The sequence below is a fragment of the Pseudoliparis swirei genome, chromosome 24, assembly GCF_029220125.1.
Source record: "Pseudoliparis swirei isolate HS2019 ecotype Mariana Trench chromosome 24, NWPU_hadal_v1, whole genome shotgun sequence".
In the NCBI taxonomy this organism is placed as follows: domain Eukaryota; kingdom Metazoa; phylum Chordata; class Actinopteri; order Perciformes; family Liparidae; genus Pseudoliparis; species Pseudoliparis swirei.
Genome location: NC_079411.1, coordinates 17,428,089 through 17,450,937, shown reverse-complemented (window position 1 = coordinate 17,450,937; position 22,849 = coordinate 17,428,089). Strand labels below are relative to the sequence as shown.

Genomic DNA, 22,849 nt, shown 5'->3' with positions numbered 1-22,849 from the left:
AACCCTGAGGTCAGAGCATCCCTCAGGGTTCTATGCTCTGACCTCAGGTCTCTCTGAACCCTGAGATTAGATCATAGAACCCTCATTATTTTATTTGGGTGGGTCTCCTTATTTGGGCATTTCCTTCTGCGATACGCGCCCTCCTGACCAATGAAGTTGCGAGGCATTGCTTCTACAAGCCAATGCCAACGCTCCGGTGAGTTGGACTTCCGGGTTTGGTTTGTTGTGCTCTTTTGCATCGATCATGGCTGCAGAGGGCGATTTTCTGGCGAGATACCGTGCCGTTTCAAATAAACTGAAAAAGTAAGGGGTTGAGTTACATTACTTAAAATATAAAGAGGACTGAATATGAGCGTTAGCGTGACGTGTCTTGACAATAATAAAACGTATCTAGCGTTAAGCTAGGCTAAGCTCCATGTTATCTTGTCTCTGTCATTACTGCTGTTTACCGTTACGTGTGAGTGCTTGTGATGCAGTTTGTTATGCAATATAATGTTCATAGATTGTAATTGTTTAGTTCATGCTCATTAAAAGTAGTAACTGGTGAGCAGTTGCGTTACTCGACAGCTAAGCTATCGTTAACGGTTTGGCTCGCTGCAGTGAACTAGTCTCACGTTTCATTCTCCTGTTTAGCGCATGAAGAGTTAGCTGAAAGCGTATTCACTCCAGCTGGATTGATAAATGTCTAACTGTTAACGGCGTGTGTTTCCTTGTGGCAGACGTTTTCTCCGGAAGCCCAATGTAGCAGAGGCGAGTGAGCAGTTTGGTGAGTGTCTCTGCCTTTACACTTCCCCATCGCTCCACCCTCAGAGACCGACTGACGTCACCTGGTAAACGGTTCAGTGTGAGATGCTGTAAGGTCTTGAAAGAATGTGAATACGAATTGGACAGCACTTCAGCTGTCACATATACAGCATCAATCACCAGATTCCATGTTTGATGATTAAATAAATCAGTGCAACATCATATTTGCTTCCATTCCTCCAACGTCATGTGTTTTAATGTTCCATCTTTCATCCTTAATGTTTCTGAGGATATCTAATTTGCCAGGCTGAACACCCATGTGCCGTCCTCTTTGTTTACCTTCTTTTTTTTTACACTTCCACTGTGAAGCCACCTGGTGTTTAACATCACATTGCTATGCATTGCTAAGCACGATGGCTTGACAGTGTGTTTTCCTGTTGTCCCTTCAGGTCAGTTAGCCAAGGAGCTGAAGCAGCAGGACTGCCTGCAGTATGCCGCCTTCTGTAACCTGGCAATGGCTCGGTGAGTGGACAACCTGTGTGTCCTCCTACCTGTTGCGCCAGATGACCAGGACCATCTCAGAGTCCAACACGACACAGGAGACACTCTATGGCCAAAAGCATGCAACCATCTTTGTCCACATGTGTTGGTGTACTTGCATTTGTGCAAGTACACCAATTCTGCAAAATGGTTTCCCACAAGTTTGGAAGCTGTTATGGCAACTTGAGATGAGGTGTTCAAGACCCCCATAGAATTGTAATATACAGGTGGTCACCTGAGCCATGCACTCTACTTAAAGTCCTACCTTCAAATCTCAAAAGATATCCCTCATGTAAATGTTTTTTTTTTTTTCTTTCTTTCTTTTTAAAGCACGTAAATGTTATTTGTGACACGTCAATGCCACTCAAAGGCTCGAACGGAACAGTCAAACATTTACTACCATGGCTGCATTAATTTAGTAATTCATCAGCTCTCCATGAGTATGTTGGGCGTGTGTGTGTGTGTGTGTGTTACACACCACCACCACCAAACATCTTGTCTGCAGGTGTGAGCAGACTCTGTTTAATGCGCCTGGAGAGGCTTTGGCGTTAACCGATGCCGCCCGCCTATTTCTCTGTTCTGAGAAGGAGAACCGGGCGCTGCAAGCCCCGGGCTTTGACGAGCACCTTCAAGCGGCTCTCAACTGCTACAGTTTTGCTGTCAAGGTGCGTGACGATCCCTCGTTTTTTTTCGAGGGGCTTCAAGCGACAGTTTTTCTGTGAAAGTATCTGGAGAAAAGAAAGTAGTTTGTGTGATTACGGGGGTTCTGGAGTAGATTGTGCAGTACATTCCTGTATCGTTTCCCCAGTTCTAAAGAGGCTGTACGATAATGCTGATGTGCACATGGCTTACAGGTGCACATTGAGATGAACCAGCCCGTGATGGCAGCCAGCCTGTGTCTCGAACTTGGCAACGCTCTCAAGGTAAAACTCGGCTCCTGGCTGTCCTGAAAGATAAATTAACTTGACCCTTGCTTTTAAAATTTTAACTTTGATAAACAGTTTCTTCAAACGACACGTGAGACTCAACTCCTCCTCTGGTTTCACCAGGAGATGAACAGACCAGGAGAGGCCATCGTTCACTTCCAGAGGGCAGCCGAGCTGCAAACGCAGACGCCAGTTGAAGCTCTGCTGTCAATGGGAGAAATGGCCACATGTAAAATTCTCACCCGTGAGTTCAGTCTGTTTGCGTCTCATGCGTAGCTGATGTGGGTTTTCTGTGCACATGTGACTGGAGTATCTAGTGTTTGAACTTGTTTGTTGTTGTTGTTTTTTCTGCAGGTGACTACGACGGTGCTCTGTCGGTGTTCACAGAGATGCAGCTGACGTGCCAGGAGAGAGGCCTGCAGCTACCGGGCATCAACACCCCTGTTGGTGAGGCTTCACATTCATCGACATGCTCCACCCCTTTCTTGTGTATGAACGGAGGTGGAGCACAATATGTCAAAATGCTTTGAAAAAATCCAAGAAACATTGGATGAGTGTCACTTTCTGCTTTAATATCGTTGTTGCATCTTATTTGATCACACTGACGGGGAAACAGCTTTACATATTGAACTGTCTTCATTTCTCTTCTCCTGAAAAAGGGGCATTTTTGGACATTGTCGCAAAATGTGAAATATCCAGAGTTCTACTGCTGATGCTGCTTGAGGTAAGCGTGTTGATTTTAATATAGAAACACATCATCAAAAAAACAAGTTTAGTTAAGTGGAAAAGCATGGCCTCAATAAGGGACAATATGTTGTTTTTTAAAGAACGTATGAACCAGTTATTTACTTGGGGAAAGCTCTATGTAGGTTAATCGTGCAAAGTATATAATTGTTTACGACTGGTACACAGCAACACGAACACTTGCCAACACTTGAGTACCGAATGCTGCTTTACAGATGCCAAGTATTGGTCTCATAGCAATGCCAATGCATCCCACACCTGCACGTGACTTACGCTTTAATGGTCCAACGTTGCTTGTTTGCCCGAGCAGCCCCCCCCTCAGAAGTTGTTACCAGAACATGCCCAGACCCTGGAGAGATACGCATGGGAGTCTTTTGATCCTCACAGCCAAGGTAAAAAAATAAATTCAATCAAAGCACCTAAAACATTGATCCATTTTTTAGCAAAAACAAATGATAGATTAGTCTATTCACTGTGAATGTGCAGCCTACGAGTGACACATTGTTTTGTAATCGTGGGGCTTGTCCTCTCCTTCAGTGACCTTCCTGCCTGAGAATGTTTTCCTGCTCCTGCAGTCCGTAGTGGTGAGTTTCATCGTCCACATACTCAACCATTTCACAGGATTTCCTGGTCCTTCATTCAGGAAAAAGTGTGTGTGTGTGTATGTGTGTGTGTGCGTGCGTGGCTTTGCTTGCTTGCTTGCTTGTGTTCGTGCGTGTGTGTGTTCAAAGTTTCCTGGTTGATGTTTGCTCATGGCTTAAATAGTTCAGATTAAAGCAACTCTATCTATTATTGGAAGAGTTCTAAATGAGCATAATCATCGACAAGATGCTGAGAACTTGTGAAGCTCGTCCGACTGCAGTTCTGGTTTCAATTTTGTGCGTCGTAACTCGTAGCATTAAATCTGTTTCGCAGATGGCGTGTCAGGAGAAAGACACGGAATCCCTCAAGTCTCTTCAGACTGAGCTTTGGTGAGCACTCAAAAATCAGACCAAAATGTGCTGCGTTTTTTTATATATACTTCTTAACTGTGTCTCAATCTTAATTTTCCATATTGATTATGTGGTTTCCCCTCTCCCCTCAGGCCGTTTCTGACTGCAGAGCAGAATCATCTTCTCCACCTGGTGGTTCAGGAGCGCATCACGCCGTCTGGCCAAGGCATTTAGTCTGAAGGTTTTACTCACTTCCTCTGGGAGCGATACTTTATAGAATGGAACATTCCTGTTTCTGACTGGGTCTGTTGTAAGGCCCGAGGACTTGTTGTTCTCACAGCCTCAGTGTTGCAACTTGCACTGAGGGCATTTTGTTGGAGTGCGTGTTGCTTTTGTCATTGTAGTTATTTTTTAATTGTAATTCAAATGAATTTGAATGAAATCTTGTGTGCACAGAGCTGGACCTATCAAAACATATTTATTATGCAACAGTGACTTTTTTGTTGCATTTACAGCAATTTAATAGATGAAACACAAAGGCCGTTGTTATAATTTGTTTTATTAAATGATATGGCTTGAATTCCAATGTAATTACAAAAAAAACCTATTGCATAGTTTTGCATTATGGTAAAATAAAACAACATTGACCTCCATCCTGGTTCACTAAATTGTCACATGTACACATTGCATGTACTTTTATTATGATAGCAGCCAACTACAGACACAAATTAAACGTAAAAGAAATACAAAATGTTACAAAAATATAATGGTTACAATGTACATGGATAAAAAAAAGGGAAACACTATACTTCAGTTGTAAAATGAGGATACATGATTAAAACTACTTGTGCTGTATATTGAGGCTGGTCTTTGCTGGTTGTTCAAGTACTGCAACAGGACTGTTGTCATTTTGCCAACATGCTGTACGTTCACAGATGCAGCATTTCTTTCATTTTCCACTCCTTCAATCTGGAAAGCTGCAGTAGTGGCTGTCTGCCTCACCACAATATTATACAGGATGATAAGCACTTTCATCTCAGAGTGTTTTCAACTACTTAATATCAAAATGGCTTTCCTCCTCCCACATGGTCAACTTTGTTCGATTAAAAAACAAAATAATGTGAAGGAGCAGTTTATTAGAAGTATTTCTCTTTTCTTTCTTGCAGAGTTGGATGAGAATAATGATACTACTCACTATGTTTGGTAAACGTGAAGCTATCCGCAGCAGTGGGCTAGCTTAGCAAAGTGACTGGTAAGTCCACAAACCAGCACTTTTTCTCTTGTTTGGTTTAGGTCTACACGTGGCTCATATTTACACTTTGCTTTTAAACTAGCTGTTTCCAGTTTTTATGCTAAGCTATCCCTCTGCTACCAGCAGCATTACAATTAAATGCACAGATACAAGACATCAACCCTCTCTGCAAGAAATCCTATATATTTCTGAAAATGTCAAACTAGTCCTCTTCATAATTGATATGGACTATTCTTCAATTGTATATGTAACGGAATTTCAAAACACCATTGCTTCATTCATTATTTTATGGTTATACTGCTATGAAATGAGCACCCTCCTCATCAGTGTTTTTAGCCCACACTGCGCTCCTCTCCCTTTTATAATCTAATAGAAATCTCTAAAGTAAAATTGTCAAGTTCAGCCCTTAGTGTAATGTAAGCATGAGCTCCATTTCAATTTATAGTATTCAAAATATAAACAAATGGCTCTTAAGTAATTTAACATTATTCCCCCCACCCCTTTTCCTAGCTGCAGATGTAGTTCATAAATCTTTACGTCCCACCCCGACCCCCAATTTATTAATTCCTTTTAATTCCCCAAATTCAAACCGGGATGGTGATCCCAGGCCTGACCTAGGTCCTGGTGTCCTCTCACTCGCTCTTCTTCCGCAGGATGAGGTAGGTGATGGCTAAGATGAAGGTGAGCACAAAGGAGATCCAGGCCAGCACGTAGGAGTGTCCGTAGCCCCCCACCGTGTCGTTGGCGTGGAGCTTGGCCGTGTAGATCGAGGCTGCTATCATTATGCACAGGCCTGCCGGAGAGTGGGGGGGAGTGGGGAAGAGATAATATATTCACATGGACGCAGACAAGGCACTTAAGAAATCATTCTTTGTTAAATGTATATAATTACTCTGAAACCACAATGACAACGTTCCCAGAGATAATTTCCACAATTATACCTAGTAATGACAAATAAATGTGGAAACAAATTTACTCAAAAATCCAATTAATGGTTATTTTCTAGTAGCAAAGCCAAAGATGATTCATAATATACCATCTTACTCGTATGCGTTGTGACAGATTGTGTGTCACAACGTGTCTTCTGTCGACGCGGATACGTTGAGTTTTACCAAAATCTGTCACAGCAATTAATCCATAATAACAATTATAATAATGAGAATAATATACTACACCTAATTCATTGGTATAAATGTGACTCAACTTCACTATTTGGTTTTGGATACGGTGACTTGATGACAGATTCAAGGCGTTGATAACTGCCACACTGCTTACTTACTTCTACTCAAGTGACATTCTGAATCCAGGACTTTTATGTGGAACACAAAACTGCATTCATAATAAAAAACTTTTTTTTAAACATCTCAACTTTTGAGATATTTAGCTCTGCTTTTCCTTGCTTCCTCTGAGGTAAAGTTAATGCATTTTAAAGCCGTCCTATCAAACCAAATAATTTACAGTCACACAGATGTCTCGAATAGTTCTCAAGTGGAGCATTTAGCCCACATCCTCCATGGAGAGGTACAAATCTCCGCTGCAGGCAGCAAGAAAAACAAATCGATACTTCTTTCAGCTCCAGGTCAAGACGCTTGACTCTGTGTTACTTACAGGCAATTAGTTGCAAAATGCCGGTGAAGGTGAACCTCTGGCCCTTGGGCAGGGTGAACAGCTGAGCCACAAACACGAGCAAGGCCAGAATGGCGAAAATGCAGGCCAGCACGGAGGTGGCCTGCACCGCCTGGAGGTATTCTGTAGCGGCAGGGCGACAAGACAGACACAGTCAGCGAAAGATCCACATCAACAAGTAAACTAGACAATAGCACTGTTCAAATGTTATGCATTATAACTACTTCATTATTATTATTATTATCATCCATGCAATAATCACTGATAACATCTGAGCATATTGTGTTGCAATCAACTAATCAGCATCGCTCCGGTTTCTAGATCGCATCACATTGAATCTCCGCTCGGATCGTGTTAGGTGTTAACTTTACCCTCGGGGTAGTCTTTCAGGTTGGAGTAATGCCAGGCTGAGTTGGTCAACTCCCACCTGCCCCACAAGTCGGTTGACACAGTGTTGGTGATCCACCAGGCCTGAAGACAAACGGGAAATGAGAACAAACGCATCTTATCCAGAATGTGAAGGGATATTTCTTATTGTTTTACTCTTTTCTTAATCTTTTTTAAAGGGGACATATCGGGCTCATTTTTAGGTATCCTTTATTGATCCTACAGTTGGGATATTCTTCTCTGCATTTGACAATATATAAGTAACAATATAGAACTTATACCTGCTTTATAATTTTAAAAAGACCAACTAAATCTTCCTTTTTTTGGGTACAATATGGGACCTTTAAATGTGAATGAGGGAACAATAATCCACCTACATTATCAATGGCGGCCACCAGGAGCAGGATGATGGTGGTGATGTGCAGAACAACGATTCCAGCCAGCATCAACATCGTTGCCTTCTGAAAACTGATATCAAGTGTGTGTGTGTGTGTGTGTGTGTGTGTGTGTGTGTGTGTGTGTGTGTGTGTGTGTGTGTGTGTGTGTGTGTGTGTGTGTGTGTGTGTGTGTGTGTGTGTGTGTGTGTGTGTGTGTGTGTGTGTGTGTGTGTGTGTGTGTGTGTGTGTGTGTGTGTGTGTGTGTGTAGGAGGGGGTCATTTAGTTGCCAGTTTACAAACGTCAACTGTCGCAAATTAATTTGGGACACCCAAGACAGAAAGAACACAAAACTATATTCCTGGTAGAGAGACATAGATGTTGCATGCGAGCCCAAACTCGCCCCAGACGTCTGAGACAGAGGGACGTTTTTTAATCACGCACATCTGGTATCACACACACAAACGCGCGCGCGCACACACACACACGGCCAATAAAACTCGTATTTCTTCCGCTTTGACATATGAACATATGCAGGAACACTCAATCTGTTCACTGAACCACTTTAACGACTTTAGTCTGTTTCCGTCGACGAGAAAGGCGCATGTGTTTGGTGGCCCTGTTTGGGCATTCCTCAAACGGTCTGCGCTCAGTCACGCGCACGCGCACAGGGCCTGTACTATGGCGAACGACTTTGAAAAGAGCGCGAGAACGACGACAGAAACCAATGATAAACACACCTCTAACGTATCCGCGCGCACATAAACACGGTTAATTTTCTGCTCGGCTCGTGCGCGGCTGCGCAGAATTTAGCGCTGCGTGTTCTTTCAAAAGACTCGTTTTCGTTTCTTTCTGGCTTTTTTTTCTTGCGCGCTCGGTCACATCCGCACAATTGTTCAAAGAGCTGGTGGCAACATCTGCACTTCAACTTCTCTCCACTCGACACAACAACAAGAAACAAACAACAACAAAACTTTCACAAAAGATGCGCGAGAGCGCTTTTAGCGGCGCGCGCTCCCATAAAACACAACTTCACAAAGCATAAACGGCAATGGATTGAGAGTTACCTGAGAGTGATGTGACGCACGGGCCCGGGACTGATTTGGGAATGTGAAAAGAGTGTAGACCCACCCAGCTTTGACTTCGCAGCACACACATCACCCTGTTTTCCCTCTCCATTCCCTCTCTTTCCTCTCACCAAGCCCCACCCATGAAGTTTCTTTTTCTTCTTCTTTTTTTCTTTTACCCCCTTCTCAATGAAGTGTCCAGACCAGTTTGTCCCCTTCAACTCCAACAACTGTGCTTCAAGAGGTTCGCTCTTCAAAAATCATTCATACTTTATTAGCACCTCTTTTTATTCCCACAGCCTGATGATTTATTAGTATTAAATTGATCATCTGTGTACAGCTATAGCTCCACTTATTACCGTACTTATTCTATGCTTATATGGATTAGCATTTAAATCATGGGTACACTCAACATTGAGCCGGACCTTTTTTCTGCATTCATAAACTTGACTATAGGACAGAGTGAAATAAACATACAGTACTCTGCAAACGGTCACATTTTAAATAGACACTGTCAGGTGATATTATTGTCTGCAGTCAAATCATATGTTATTAGGGGATTACTCGGCAGACGCTGGATCTCATGTTAAAACATTTCATCGCCGCTCGCAGATGAGAGAAAGCTCCTGCAGATATGGGGCTTCTTATTTTACAACGAAGCAGTATGTATAAAAAAAACCGTGTGGCCTCTCAGTGACGACCACATGGACCGAGGGAGACCCGACCCTCGCGCTACAATGGCGGCTTTGTCTTCCCGGAGCTGGGATGAGGAGAGATACCATCATTGCTTCCTTTAGCTCTTTTCACACCGACGCTTCCCCACTCGGGGTCATCTGCGGCCGGGAGGAGAGAGAAGAAGAGAAAAATCAAATACAAGTTTAGAGAGAGAGAGAGGGGTGGGGGAGGGAGAGAGAGAGAGAGAGAGAGAGAGAGAGAGAGAGAGAGAGAGAGACTACAGTATGTTTAGATACCATAGGATGGAGACTGAACGCAGAGGCTCGTTTAACACCACTGACTGCTCTGAATGTATTTCATGAAAAAAAAAGTGTAATATTGGATGGAAACATCAACATATTCCGATATAACTGATAACATATTTTGATATGGAGTTCAGGCTGCCATTATTGCTTTGAATTTGGTAACAGCAATGGATGACAAAGTATTCAGATCCTTTACTTCAGTATTAATACGGTAGAAACACTCCACTGCAAGTAAAAGTACTGCATTCAACATGTCAATGAAGTAAAAGTAGTAATACTAAACTTTAAATATACTACACACTAAAAGTCCTGCTTTTAAAATGTTGCCGAGGTTAAAAGTGTCCACAACACCATTTACTTATTTTATCAATGTAAAAGTACTTAATGTCTGTATTGTAAAATTTGACTGATCTCTTACATTAAGTCCATTATTGGATTGAAATGATGCATCAACGTGTAAGAAGCATTTAGCTGGAACCACTTTTAGCTGCTTTTATAATGCATCCAAGCAGCCCCCCCCCCCTTTTTTTGCACAAAACCCCCACCCCCACAAGGTGTCAGGATCCGGTGTCTCTTCTTGTCTGTGAATGAAAGAGGACATATTCAGCATGTTATGCAGATTTTATGCTTACACACACACACACACACAGTGCTGCCGCTAGCCATGTTGGTGCCCTAAGCATAACTCCTTCATGATGCCCCCGCCCCCCTGAGATAGGAAATGGACCCACGGCGAGCGGCGTCGACGGGGGGTGCGGGGGGGGGGGGGGTGCTGAGCGATTAAATATATCTCTTGTTCTGCCTGTTTTGTGATATGCCTAAAAGGTGCCTAATATTTATTGACTGAAATAATATCGACATTATAATTATTATAACTATGAGGATTTTTTTAGTTGCCTATTTTGTGGTGCCCCTCAGGACTTGGTGCCCTAAGCACAGCGCGTAGTGCGCGTTATGGGAGCGGCGGCTGCACACACACACACACACACACACACACACACACACACACACACACACACACACACACACACACACACACACACACACACACACACACATATTATATATATCACTGTCTGTGACCATGTGAGAGATTTTAGGAACCTAAATTACTGTCATCCGAAAGAAGTAGGTTCTATGACCTCATATACAGTACAGACAATATGACTTTGATGACTCCGAGTTACCGTGCTCATACCATGATTGGTAAAGGGCATTGAATAGTGTCACTATGATAACCCCGCCACAAAAGTGCACTGAAGCATCTGATTATCCATATTTCTCGTCTGTGCAGCGCTTCCATTGGTCCGTTGTTGATTTATCTTAATTGGCCACGCTCATGTTCAGCTGGGTGCGTGCGTGAGCAAAGAGCATCAACCATACAGCCATGTCGTGCAAATATAGAATAGATAAATTTAATTCATTTGTATTCGTTGTAACCGTTTATTTGTGCACCTTTCAAGCGAGTCGCTCGGTAAGTTTGGGACCACGTGGGGAAAGTTTAACTTCGCACAAAGTTCAAGAGTCAGCCGCCCCCAGGAAGGAGAGGATTAAAGAAGACCAGGACGGCCAGCGGGGAGACCGGGACCTGAGTGAACCCACACGGGGCCCACGTCGGAGATCCAACCGGCCGCGTCGCACAGAGCTTCGGTCAGAATCGTCCGTCTTCCCCGCGGAGCCAGCCTCGTTTCACAGCGCTCTGAACCTCCATGGCCGCTCGTCCTCGACCGTTGGGCAAGTCGGAACGGGCTCGAGGTCCTCGGCCTCCGGCTCTGAAGATGGATATCAAGCAGATTTTACAGGTAAACGTCTCAACGCCGAGGGGGAGAAGTAACGCACCGGCGCAGTTTGAACAAAGCAGTAACGCTAAGGTTAGCTGGTGTCGCAGCCTGCTGTGACTGCAGAAAAGCTGCGTGCAAATGTGACGTCATGCGAGTCTGCGTCGGTTCGGTTCGGTTCGACTCGTCCGAAGATGAAAATAATAATTTGGTGTGAGTTTTAAAAAGCTCCTCATATCTCTTAGAAGCTAGCAGCTCGAGGCTAATGTTACGTTAGTGAAACTACATGTTGTTGGACTAACGGTACTTTTATGTTCTTTTTATTATATTATATATTTCCTTCATTTCAGGGAAGTTATTTAGTAACGTTACATGAATTTGCTCCTCTGCTTACATATTGATACGAAGTCTGCTTGCAAATGTTAACTTTTGACTCCTAACTCCAATAGAGTATTTTTATATCATGGTAGCTTACTGCTACTTATATTGAATATTAGTAAGGTTTTAATACTTCTTTCACAGTTTTGCAGGAGTGCTTTTGCCATGGCCCTAATCTCATCTCTGTTTACATGCTGATTTATGTCCTTATTTAGGTTTTCGTGGAGTCCAGGGGAAAGTTGTGGGCCCATTGTTTGAGTCCAGTTCACATTTCTCTGAGTGGCTGGCAATGAACCCTGTGGTGCAGTGTGACGATGGGGTCATGACCTTCACTGCCTCTGGAAAAGCATTCCGACACCTGTTCGTGGACAGAGGTAAAAGGTGTATGATGCTGCATGTTAAGTGGACAGTGCTGTTTGTGGAATATGCTAATGAGGGGTGGGGGATTACAACTTGTTGCAGCGGATGCCTGTTTTTGCACAGTTTTAGAGCAGAAACTGTAAATAAACGGTTCACATAGCTAGAACAGTGAGTGCAATGCATATATATACAAATTGTCAACTGGATTTATGCTGGAAATATTTTTTATATACAGGTCATTTTAAAATGAACATGTAGTGGAAACTATGCTTGATTGCATGATTGTTTCAGTATCTGTCAACACTCTCTTCACAGAGAGAGCCGCTCCCATCTCCCTGTTCCAGTTGCCTCCGCACTGCCGTTACTCAGTGAGGAAGTCATGGAGTGACCTTGAGTTGATGGTGCCTTATGATGCATGTTACGTTACACAGCAGGTACCAGCAGCACCTGCATTATACCGCCACCGGTAGTTATTCCCCCCCCCACACACACACACACTTTTTCTTTTCTTTCTCTCCATCAGAATGGCAGTTACGTGTTGCCCATGTTGTGGTGGGACAGCCCACTGAAGCTCTTTTGTCCGGTGCAGACGTCCACTCCTGCCCCTGCTGTCTCCAACTCTGCCCTCTCAGTCGTGTGCTCCTCTGATGGCATAGCAGTGGAGATAAATGGGCTGAAGCAGGATATACAGATACTGGGGGTCATAGGTATTTGGGTTTTATTGGGGGAATAATGCAATGGGGTTTGACAATATTTGTTTTTAAGAGTACCACTCACTTTGGGCATAGTACTATTCCGCTTAGTATAATAGCATTCACATGCATTACAATTAAAATATATAGATGGTTACTTTATTAATCCTGGCAAGGGGCCATTTTCTTCCTACAGCAGCATTTATACATACAAGTGAGTAATAAAATATAGATAATAAATGCACAATATATAAAATTAATGTAATAAGTAAAATAATAATAAATTAACTAACAAAACAAACAAATGTGGTTGTACATTTTATATGAATAAATACAGTAATCTGAAGAATATTAATACATATAATTAAGAATAATAGAGTTTAAATCTATCAATTCATAGAGTTTTCATTCTACAAGTATCAATTAAGCATTTTTTTTGTCAGGCTCTTTGCAGTTTGTTTAGACCCAGTTTTAGAATCACTGTTTTTGAATGTGACTGACTACTTTTAGGCCAACAAAATGAATGAATAAACCACAATTGTATTTCTGGCATTATAGATGGCTTTGAAACTGAATTTAGACTTTCATTTTGGGTAATGAAGTGGTTAGGTTTTAATTTACCGGTTCACATTTTTCCTGTAGCATATTCTAGGACCAATACTGTATGTAATCTGATATTATGTAAAACAGGCAAAGCTCTGAGTTCTTTTGACTAGAGCTTCGTTAAGTGTGTTGACTTTATAATTTATTGATTTCCAATGGAATATCAGAATTTACACATTTTCAATTTAGATAAAACCTAATCAAAGTCTATATCACGTACATATTTGAAATTGTTCTCTATATTATTTAGCTAGTTGTTGCATTACTATGTAGTTTGAAACTCCATACAAGGACATTTAACTGAATTTTACAGTTCTTTAAAGATTACCTCCTGGGAAAATATGGACTGATAAAACATAGACTACTGTTTAATTTTCCAACAGGATGGTCAAAATGTTGTCTAAATGTCCTCCCCACTGCCAGAAAATAATGGACATGAACCAATCCTTTAATGTAATTATTTATTTTGTTATCACCAACTAAAAGTAGTCAGATTAATATATATATATATGTACTCTGCATGTAAGATTATCAAAATGTTCAATACACAATACTTCAGTTGCATTTGCATCACTGAATCTGAACCATTATCGACTGAATGAGGCTGACGCGTGTAATCTGCTTTCCAATGAAAGGACGTTGGAGTCCGTTTGTGTCTGAAGAGTGTGCGTACCCTGTGCCCTCCCATCCTGGAACCCTCACATTCTTCATCCCCTACGGTGCTCCTTGTATCACTCGTGGGGTAAGTCATTTAAAGCAACTACACAGAACTCTTTTGTGTGTCGATTTTTGATTTTCTGTTGAATGACGGACCATGGTTGAGTCTTTTCTTAGCCTGTTTTCCATCACTGTTGCTTTTTTTTCTTTTCTTTTTTCTGTTAATCAGTCAGTCCTTTTCCATTTGCTGATTCTGCCCCAGTTCCAGCAGCAAAACATAAAATCAAATTGTCTAAATCAAAAATCTCCTGCTTCCTTTTTAACTTGCTAACATATGACTTGCTGCTAAAACCTGTTCTGTGAAAATGTAAACATAGGTTCTTCTGGTCTGGGTGCCATAAAGAACTTTATCAAATTCTGTGGGGAGTCATACCAGACACATATTTATTATCTATTTAATTATTGTTAATGGCTATTTTCTTGTTGATTGGCTTGTCTTCTCATTTTGCTCATGTAGACGCACCTGCCATTATATTTCATGACCAGTTTTAAAACTCCTTGAAGTCATTTTAACATGACTTGATTATTGTGGCCAGCTTGTACCAATTATATATTTGATGTTTGTTTCCCCCAGAATGGTCCTCATCTCCATCTCCTGTTAAATGATCGGAATTACATCTTCTCTTGTCCAGTCAAATCTCAGTTTTCCTATGTCCCTCCTCCTCCCCCTCAACAACTTCCAACCCCGGAGCAGCTGGCTCAACATCCTGGCATCACCCACTCTCCCTATCATGGATTCCATTACCCCCACCTTCTCCAGGTCTATCCTCCTTCCCAACCTGCAGTGGCACAAGCTACATCATCTCCACATATTAACCAAGAAAGTTCTCCCCATCAATTTCCCCAATTGCCTGTTGGCTTTTCTGAATATGCACCTGGTTGGTATTCCCCCTACAAGCCGTTCTACTACCCTGCAGCGACACCAGCTCCGACCTATGCAGCTAAAGAATCTACAACTACTACTTATGTTCCTCCAGCGAATCCTAATTACCCTTGGTATTATTTGCATATGCCGGACTATCCTGCAGCACCGTTGACTCAAGAGCCTGCTCCTTTCGATCACAGCCAGCAACCAGTCCGCGATTCATTTAACCCCCCGGCCTCCTATAGCTCTTCTCATAATGGACATTTTTCCTCCCCGGGCCTTGAGCTGCAGCCTGCTTTCTCTTCACATCCTATCACTCCACCGTCCCCTTTTCCACCCACTACGACCAGGACGATCGTTCCCACACAACTCGTCAGTAACAGCTATCCATCTGGCCAGTTTCCCGCTCAAACACCCATTTGCTTCCCACCGTACACAACTCTGCTTCCCGCCAACAGTCCCCCTAACGCTCCTGCCATATGCAGCCACTACCCTTATCCCTATTACCATCCTCTCTACCCGCCACCTTACCAGCATTTGCCCCAAGATCCAGAGACTCGACCACCAATCACCTCCACTACAACTGCTCCCACCACAAGTCCTACAGCTTCAACCACAGCTGGACCCACTTTACAGATCCCCCAACTCCAGTGTCAGGTGGGGAGACTGGTTGTCTTCCTGCCTTATGCTCACCAAGACACCATCCAGGTCAGAGGTCAGTGTTTATGTAAACATAAGGAATCTTTGTGTTCTTAAGAAGTGTGGCTTTTTATGTTTTTGATGGGAGCCATATGTCGATCTTCAATGGGGGAAAAAAAACCTCACGGCCCCATGTAAATGGCTTTTATCCGTGCTAGCGGCATGGCTGTAGCAAAGGCAATGTTAGTCTGCCTGTCGGGCCTCCACTTTGTTCCAGGCTGGAATATTTAGCTATTTGGTCAATGCTGAATAAATAATATACAGTCATGGTCTCCAGAGGATGAATCTGATTGACTTTAGTGCACTGAGACGGCTATCAACAATTGTGTAGCTTGCTCAGACTAACGATCTTTGTTTCTAACATCAGACCAAATGGAGACATGGCTGTTGGTCTCCAGTGCGTCTCCACTGTGTGGGTACCGGCTGACGGCTGAGGCCTACGGGGTCATACTTCACTCTCCTCTGCCCACCTGCCACAGCCAGTTACCGGTGAGCTCCTCCGTGTAGGCTCGTCACTGCCCGCTAATGTGTCACTTCTTTATATAATTGCTTTACTTTAATCACGTCCCTGCTTTAAAATGCATTGTAAGATTATGTTTAGTAACCCGATGAGAGAAATAACTTGTTGGAACACAAAATAGTATCTTTTAAATTTGAAGTCCAAATGAAGTGGCAGTGTGAGCCTTTTAAACCAGATGTATGGAAAAATTAATGTTTGCATTTAAGAAGAGCACAAGTTTCAAGGAAGTTATTGGCCACCGTAAACTTGTGCTGCCTTCACACTATGAGCGACGCAGGAACATTCTAGTCCTTTTCAATGGAAGTCGGTAGCATGAAGCCACTAACTGACCGCTGCCACGTTGTGTGACGTGCTGCAAATCAAAGTTGAGCTGGTCTTAACTCAAATGATGTGGCGAAGCATCGATCTGATCCACTCCGTCAAAACTCATGTAAAAAAAGTGCCAATAGCCATATCCCAATGTTACTGACCAAAATAACGACGTCAACGAGTGCTTATGCAACGCCGTAGCTCACCAAGCTTGGTCGTTTGGTAGCTTTAGTCACTCGTAGTGTGAACACCGCATTAGTGGCGTGTGCGTGTGTAAGTAATGTGAGAACAGGCGAGCAGTTTTTCAGCAGCTCATATTTCCGATTAATCCCATATGGACTGTAGGCAGCGTTTGTGCTGCAGGCATCTGTGCTGGGTGGAGTTTTTGTATGTTCTGTGCCACCCAAATGGTAAAATATAAATGCTTTTTGTTTTATTGGCTGAGTTGAGCACAACTCTATTTTTGCCTACAGTAACTGTATAAACCATCTGTGGTAGTTCATGGTGACTTTATTGATCTTGCTCTTTCTTTAGACTCCCACAGACATTTCCTTAACTCTGGGGTTTTGGGACCTCTCCGTGGCGCAGTATAGAAGTCTGGACCTGCGATGCCCGTATCCAACTAAAACTGAAACTCCCATACCAGTTACCCCACCAGTTCCTCCCACCATATCCAGCACCACCAAGGCCGAGGTCGACCCAACAGTTGTTCCAAAGCCTAAAGTCTACTGCTCCTCCCATCAGATGACAGTGGAGCTCCCCTCTGGGCCTTTCTCTGAAATTGTTATGAAAGGTGTGTGTGTGTTCCAGATGCATATGGTTGCCATCAGCTCTGCATGAGTTGATTTTATCATGGTTCACGGGGGCCACGCTGGTGTACAGTTGAATAGGGGGAGGGGAAAAGGGTCGGCTTGGTTTTTGTTTAGATTGGGTCTGCACTTGAACTCTGTGCCCTGCTGAGAGTCTCATTGTGCCTATTTTAAAGTAGACACAAAAGTAACTTATTGTATGATTCCACATGAACACCTTCAGACATCGAGGGGAACCAGATGAGTTTCCAGGATGCCCCACAGCACTGTGGGTATTCTGCAAGAAAAGGCAACGATGGCAAAATACATCTGACTATCCAGTTACTCTCGCGCTGCCACATGAGAGTGGAGGCAAGTATTGACTCATATTTCATGCTGAGCACATGACCTTTTTGTTTAAGTGGCCGTTTGCTGTGCTCATTAACTGTTGCATAACCATTTGTCTCTAACAGGGTACAATGTACATGATCACTGTCGTCTACATGGCAGTAAATGGGACACAGGAGGCTCAGTTTTCATGTCCAGTTGTCATCCCAGGGTCTGGACAAGGTAAACAGATTTAAAGTTCACGCCTCCAGAAAGGCTATTCAGTTTATGAAAGGGTTGTTTTCTTCCGCCCATCCAGAGTTATTTTCGATGATGCGGTTGACATTTGTTGTGCTGTCCCTCCAGAGTGCAACCTTCCCAGTGAACAGCGTCTCCCCTGCGGACCCAGCTCTGTGTCCCAGCCACATTGCTTCTCCATTGGCTGCTGCTTCGACGGCCAGCTCCCTGAATGCTACTACCCCATGGATGGTGAGTCGCAGTTTGCGTCCACCCCCACTGCCATTTTCACGCCACTTAGTTTGAGTACAGTTGAGCAGATTCGGATGCAGATATAAAAAAAAAACTGTGCTCCCGCTGCTAGATGTGAATCAGCGCCAACAGTGACATGATTCAAGCTGGCAGTGACTCAAAAAAGGGAGAAGAATACCTTGGGACTCATAATCAATCACCTCCTGAGATTTCTGACCTTTACATGACATTTTGTGTCCTCCTCCAGAGTGCACTATTGACCGCCACTTTGTCTTCTCCGTGTCGGCCTCCCTCACGGAGCCCCCTCTCACCCCTGGACGGCTCGTCGTTGCCGGCAACTCCACCTGCAAACCACAGAGGGTGACTGACGACTACGCCTTGTTCAAGATACCGATGGACGGCTGTGGGACACGCAGAGTGGCAAGCTTTAATGAATTATATTTCCCAAAACATTCAAAGACCGAAGGGCCTGGAGTCATAACTGCTTGTCAGGATGGGTTTCAGTTAATGGATTATTTATTTTAAAGGCCTTGTCTGGTGATTTTAGTTTAGTAGTTCTAGTGTCCACATTAAACATGTCATGTCTGATTCTGCCCTGACAGGCAGTCGGGAACGCAGTGATCTACATGGTGGAGGTCGTCAACGAGGTTCAGGCAATCCGCCTCAACTATGGCTCCATCTCAAGGGATTCTCCTATCAGGTATTAGATTAAGGGTTTCAGATTACTTCAACCTGCAAATTATTGTTTTTGTTGGTCATATATTTTAAATGTATTGGGCCAACTTGCTTACACATTGTGCTTATGTGCACCTGATGCAAGTCCAGTATTAAGTCTCTTTTCAGGATACGTTCACACCAATACCTCCACAATCAGAAAGCCTGAAAACGAGTATTGCATGACTATTCACGTATACTGGGTTTGCAGGTGCTGGGAAGTAGCTCTGTTGCTTAGTTACAGAAGATGCAACATAATATTATTATTTTTTCAGTTTATTTTATATAGCCCAATATCACAAATTATGAATTTGCCTCAGTGGGCTTTACAATCTGTACACATTATTTGTTTTTCAATAATAAAAGGTAGTGTCTGATACTTCGTCTCATCCTCTGTAAACTCAATTTTGTGGAAAGTTTTAATTTTCAAACTTAGTTACAATGCTGTCTGTTTCTCTTTCACACACAACTTTAATTCCAAATAAACACTTTTTCAGTGTTTTGTTATAGTCTCCAACTCTTTAGAGAAACCTCTCGTTGTTTAGCGGTGGTTTGATGGAGCTTTTCTGTTTCCCTGTCAATTGACAAAGATGCCTCAAAATCTATCAAACAGAAGCATTCTGTGTTTCCCAGGTTGTTGGTGGAGTGCAGGTTTGTGCCGGGCACTGTTCTGAGTGTGAGCTACTTGGTGAAAACTCCCACCCTGGGACCTGAGGTTACGGCCAAGGGGATGTTTGGGGTCCAGCTCCGGATCGCCAAAGGTAGACTGTCTTCATTTTAATACCAACAACTGCTCTGCATGTGGTTTTTGTGTTGTTGGACATGTGTTTATGCCAGTAAAGATGTCTGGAAACTGATTACTAATGTAATTACTATCCAGTGTCCTAAGCGCATCCGGATCAGCTGTTGAACTGTGTTTGAGTGGGTGCTATGTGGTTCGAGAACTAATCCGACTTCTATTCCAACACACCTCCTCTCACCACAGATGCCGATTACAGCAGCTACTACCCCCAGAATCACCCGCCCCTGCAGATGCTGCTGGGGAAGCCCCTCTACCTGGAAGTGCGGCTGCTCAATGTCTCGGATCCCACCCTGGTGCTGCTGGTGCACTTCTGTGTGGCCTACCCCCTCTCTGGAAAGGCCGTGTGGCTGCTGCTGTACAACGGGTATGTCGAAACACCTCCACTATGAGAGGGGATAACAGGGGAGATGAAGGGAAGTATATATTTAGTTACCCTTTGTCCTGTTATCTAATTGGCTCACTGACTCAACATTGCTCCTAAGATGTCCCAACCCATTGGACCCAGCCCTGCAGCAAGCTCTGCTCGCTGGTCCTCAGCCACCCACTCCTCATGCTCAGACCCGCCGCTTCACCATCAGCACCTTCCAGTTCCTTCCTGATGATGAGTTCAGGAACCTGGATGAGGAGGTAAGGATAAAAAGACAATGGTGGCACATCATAGAGATCTAACTGTTTTTCAGATTGGAGTATTTTCTTTCTTTCAAGTGATCACACTGAGCTAGAAGTCACAAAATGGCTTTTAAAATAATGTATGATCATAATTAATGAAACTGTTGGACATTTTGAGAAATATGCTTTCTTGCCAAGAGTTGAATGAGATGATGGATGAGGCCTTGTAATTGAAGGACAGTTGGCTTAGTTTAGCATAAAAACTGGAAACGGCTATTGATGTTAAAAAATCTGCATTCCAGACCTCTAAAGCTTCCCAATTATTTTATTGTTTTTTTAATCAATGCAAACAAAGTGCTGGTAGGAAAAACCTTTTTAAGACGTGTGGATGGAACCCAACTGCTGTAGGTCCTGGCTTTATATTTATTGGACAAATACATAGGAGATTATCAATCTGAGAGGAATATCGATCTTCTCAACTAACTTTTGGGGCGCAAACAAAATGGAAAACTCATTTCCCAGTTTCACTATTGCTTTAATTTTGCTTCCCGTATATGTTTTGCTATAAACCGTGCCGCTGTCTGCATAGTGCCATAGAGTGAAATTGCCCCCTAGAAATCAATGAAGCTTTATCTTAGAGTGGCTGTTGGCAATGGACCTTTTTTCTTCAGACTTCCTGTCTTAATTTTGTTTTAAATCAAAAGGTAATGTAAAAAGCTTGTGGCTATACGTTCAGTGCAAATTCCCACTGTATTTAATCCTATGTAACATATAGTCCCTTGTAAATTAAACCATTAACAGTTAATGTATGTCTAAGTCTGCATTCATTACGAGGACATTTTGTAAACTGTAAACTCCGGCCAAATCTCAATTGGCAGCAGCTGCTTGACGTACGCCACGCACTCTGCAGACCGAACGCTACATTAAAACCTGTACGACTTTTTTGCTCTCCCTCTCAGAACAACTTCATGTGCTCAACCGAAATCTGCTCTCCGCGTGATGGTCCGTGCGTTGAGGGATGCTTCGGCCAGTGAAGGTGAGGAAAGTGAGCACTAGATGCACACCCCGGTACAACGCTCGTCACTGAATAGTCAGCGTGCGCTGCAGTGCCGAACGACAGCAGGTCGATTTAGTCATGAGAGTTTTAGAATTACTTATCAACTCTGATCCATGTCCTGTTTTTCAGTTTACTGCATGGAAGGCGATTGAAGACTGACGATCTGGTAGGTGGCACCAATGAGTTGCTCACGTCTACATACACGGTCACTCTTCTGTACTGAACAGGTCTCTTCTCCCTTTCAGGCCTTCAGACATCACTTGTTCTGCAGTCAATAAAAGCTCTGAAAGGACAGCCGAGTGTTTCTGTTCATTCCTAAGCTTGCAGCCACCTGGTTTTACAGCAGGAAGTGGCATTAGCAGAGAGTGTGTTTACGTGAAGCCTTGAGGACGGAGCGCGATTGAGACTCTGTGCCGCCCTTCATGTGGAGCATATCGTAGGTTTAGAGCGACACGTGTTTGAACATGTGCGTTTGTTTGGACAAACGGGGCCGGATAAATATGGCTGGGGGCCCCGAGACAAATTAGCTGGTGTCCCTCTAACCCACGCTGTGTCATGTACAGGACACCCGTCCTCAAGTTTCATGGAAATCAGGGTAGTAGTTCTGAAATTCTGCTGACAAATAAACAGACTGAAATTTGAGGTAATGAGATGTCTTCAAGACAAAGTAATAATGCAACACGTATACATAATAATACTAATAAATGCATGCTTCTGTTATGTCAGTTGGTCCCGTGTAAGGCAAGCAGTGGAAAAACCTCCGGATGTTCACAGCACCAGGACGAGAAATAGTCAGATAGTTGAGGGTGCTGTTAAGTGAATGTCATCATCTTTGGCTAAAAAACACGGCTAGCTGTTTCCCTTAGTTTCCAGTCTTTATGCTAAGCTAACCATACCATCTCCTTACTGAAACTTCAGATTGATCTTCTCAACTAACTCAGAAAACTTTTAATTTTTATATTAACTTTTTTTACAAATTGTTTTATTAGCTATCGCTTTACGCTAAACGTGTCAAAGTATAAATTAACTACAAATTATCAGCAATTAAGTCCGAGGCACGCGTTTGAGTTCAGCTTCCCTCTGTTTAATAATTCCGCTCCACCAACTTGTCCCTGAAGTGTTCCCCCCCTCGTGCTCTCCTTTGACCACTGGGTGTCATCCGAGCAATACAAATGCCAAGAGGAACATAAGGTACTCCATGCTGCATGACTCACACAGCTGGGCGAGTGGAGACCTTGGCCTGTGTTATCGGTTGTGTAATGAGTTCGGAATGAAATCTCGTCGAGCTGGACTCGATAGCGCGCGCGCGCGGGGGACTAACGTGACCACACCGTTTATAAAGGGGCACACACTTTGTATTTAAAATACATATATTTTAATAAAGCAAAGTGATGGCTAGATATGAACAACTATTGATTTAAATGTTTGGGTTTGTACTGTAAGGGTCTTTCTGGGGCCATACGCCCGCCTCCCCTCCAGTGTAATGTATGGCAGCACTGCGGCACGCTGCGTGTCTTCTGCAGGCTGCATGGCTGTCTGGCGGTGCGTTCAAAGGGAGAGCGGAAGATA

General features: G+C 43.3%; 3 protein-coding genes across 4 annotated transcripts; 2 read left to right on the top strand and 1 right to left on the bottom strand.

Annotated features, from left to right (window-relative positions):
- Positions 1–215: 215 nt before the first annotated feature.
- f8a (coagulation factor VIII associated) lies at positions 216–4,741 on the top strand. The gene is made up of 12 exons (XM_056410419.1): positions 216–303; positions 720–766; positions 1,194–1,266; positions 1,790–1,949; positions 2,139–2,207; positions 2,334–2,454; positions 2,565–2,657; positions 2,870–2,934; positions 3,265–3,346; positions 3,492–3,538; positions 3,870–3,925; positions 4,039–4,741. Exons 1-12 carry the CDS (start codon positions 245–247, stop codon positions 4,118–4,120), a joined length of 954 nt encoding a protein of 317 aa, XP_056266394.1. The 5' UTR covers positions 216–244; the 3' UTR covers positions 4,121–4,741.
- Positions 4,426–8,702, bottom strand: emp1 (epithelial membrane protein 1). 2 transcript variants are annotated; one of them, XM_056410426.1, is made up of 5 exons: positions 8,594–8,702; positions 7,529–7,619; positions 7,136–7,235; positions 6,747–6,887; positions 4,426–5,931 (listed from the first exon to the last, which is right to left on the bottom strand). In XM_056410426.1, exons 2-5 carry the CDS (start codon positions 7,601–7,603, stop codon positions 5,771–5,773), a joined length of 477 nt encoding a protein of 158 aa, XP_056266401.1. In that variant the 5' UTR covers positions 7,604–7,619; positions 8,594–8,702; the 3' UTR covers positions 4,426–5,770. The 2 variants fall into 2 exon arrangements, with proteins under 2 accessions (XP_056266401.1, XP_056266402.1); XM_056410427.1 differs by having other exon boundaries at positions 7,529–7,612; positions 8,594–8,699.
- A 10,009-nt stretch (positions 8,703–18,711) lies between these two features.
- On the top strand, positions 18,712–21,572 carry LOC130190800 (zona pellucida sperm-binding protein 1). Its single transcript, XM_056410422.1, has 7 exons — positions 18,712–18,798; positions 19,446–19,573; positions 19,798–19,978; positions 20,097–20,241; positions 21,183–21,259; positions 21,410–21,446; positions 21,526–21,572. Exons 1-5 carry the CDS (start codon positions 18,725–18,727, stop codon positions 21,255–21,257), a joined length of 603 nt encoding a protein of 200 aa, XP_056266397.1. The 5' UTR covers positions 18,712–18,724; the 3' UTR covers positions 21,258–21,259; positions 21,410–21,446; positions 21,526–21,572.
- Positions 21,573–22,849: the final 1,277 nt, after the last annotated feature.

Coding starts and splice junctions, on each gene's coding strand:
- f8a (XM_056410419.1), top strand. CDS start 245: ATGGCTGCAGAGGGCGATTTTCTGGCGAGATACCGTGCCGTTTCAAAT. Junction 2,208..2,333: donor AACTTGGCAACGCTCTCAAG/GTAAAACTCGGC, acceptor TGGTTTCACCAG/GAGATGAACAGACCAGGAGA. Junction 3,926..4,038: donor TCTCTTCAGACTGAGCTTTG/GTGAGCACTCAA, acceptor CTCTCCCCTCAG/GCCGTTTCTGACTGCAGAGC.
- emp1 (XM_056410426.1), bottom strand. CDS start 7,603: ATGTTGATGCTGGCTGGAATCGTTGTTCTGCACATCACCACCATCATC. Junction 7,236..7,528: donor TGGTGGCCGCCATTGATAAT/GTAGGTGGATTA, acceptor GTTTGTCTTCAG/GCCTGGTGGATCACCAACAC. Junction 5,932..6,746: donor CATTTTGCAACTAATTGCCT/GTAAGTAACACA, acceptor ACTCTCCGGCAG/GCCTGTGCATAATGATAGCA.
- LOC130190800 (XM_056410422.1), top strand. CDS start 18,725: ATGGTGGAGGTCGTCAACGAGGTTCAGGCAATCCGCCTCAACTATGGC. Junction 19,979..20,096: donor TGGCTGCTGCTGTACAACGG/GTATGTCGAAAC, acceptor ATTGCTCCTAAG/ATGTCCCAACCCATTGGACC. Junction 20,242..21,182: donor TCAGGAACCTGGATGAGGAG/GTAAGGATAAAA, acceptor TCTCCCTCTCAG/AACAACTTCATGTGCTCAAC.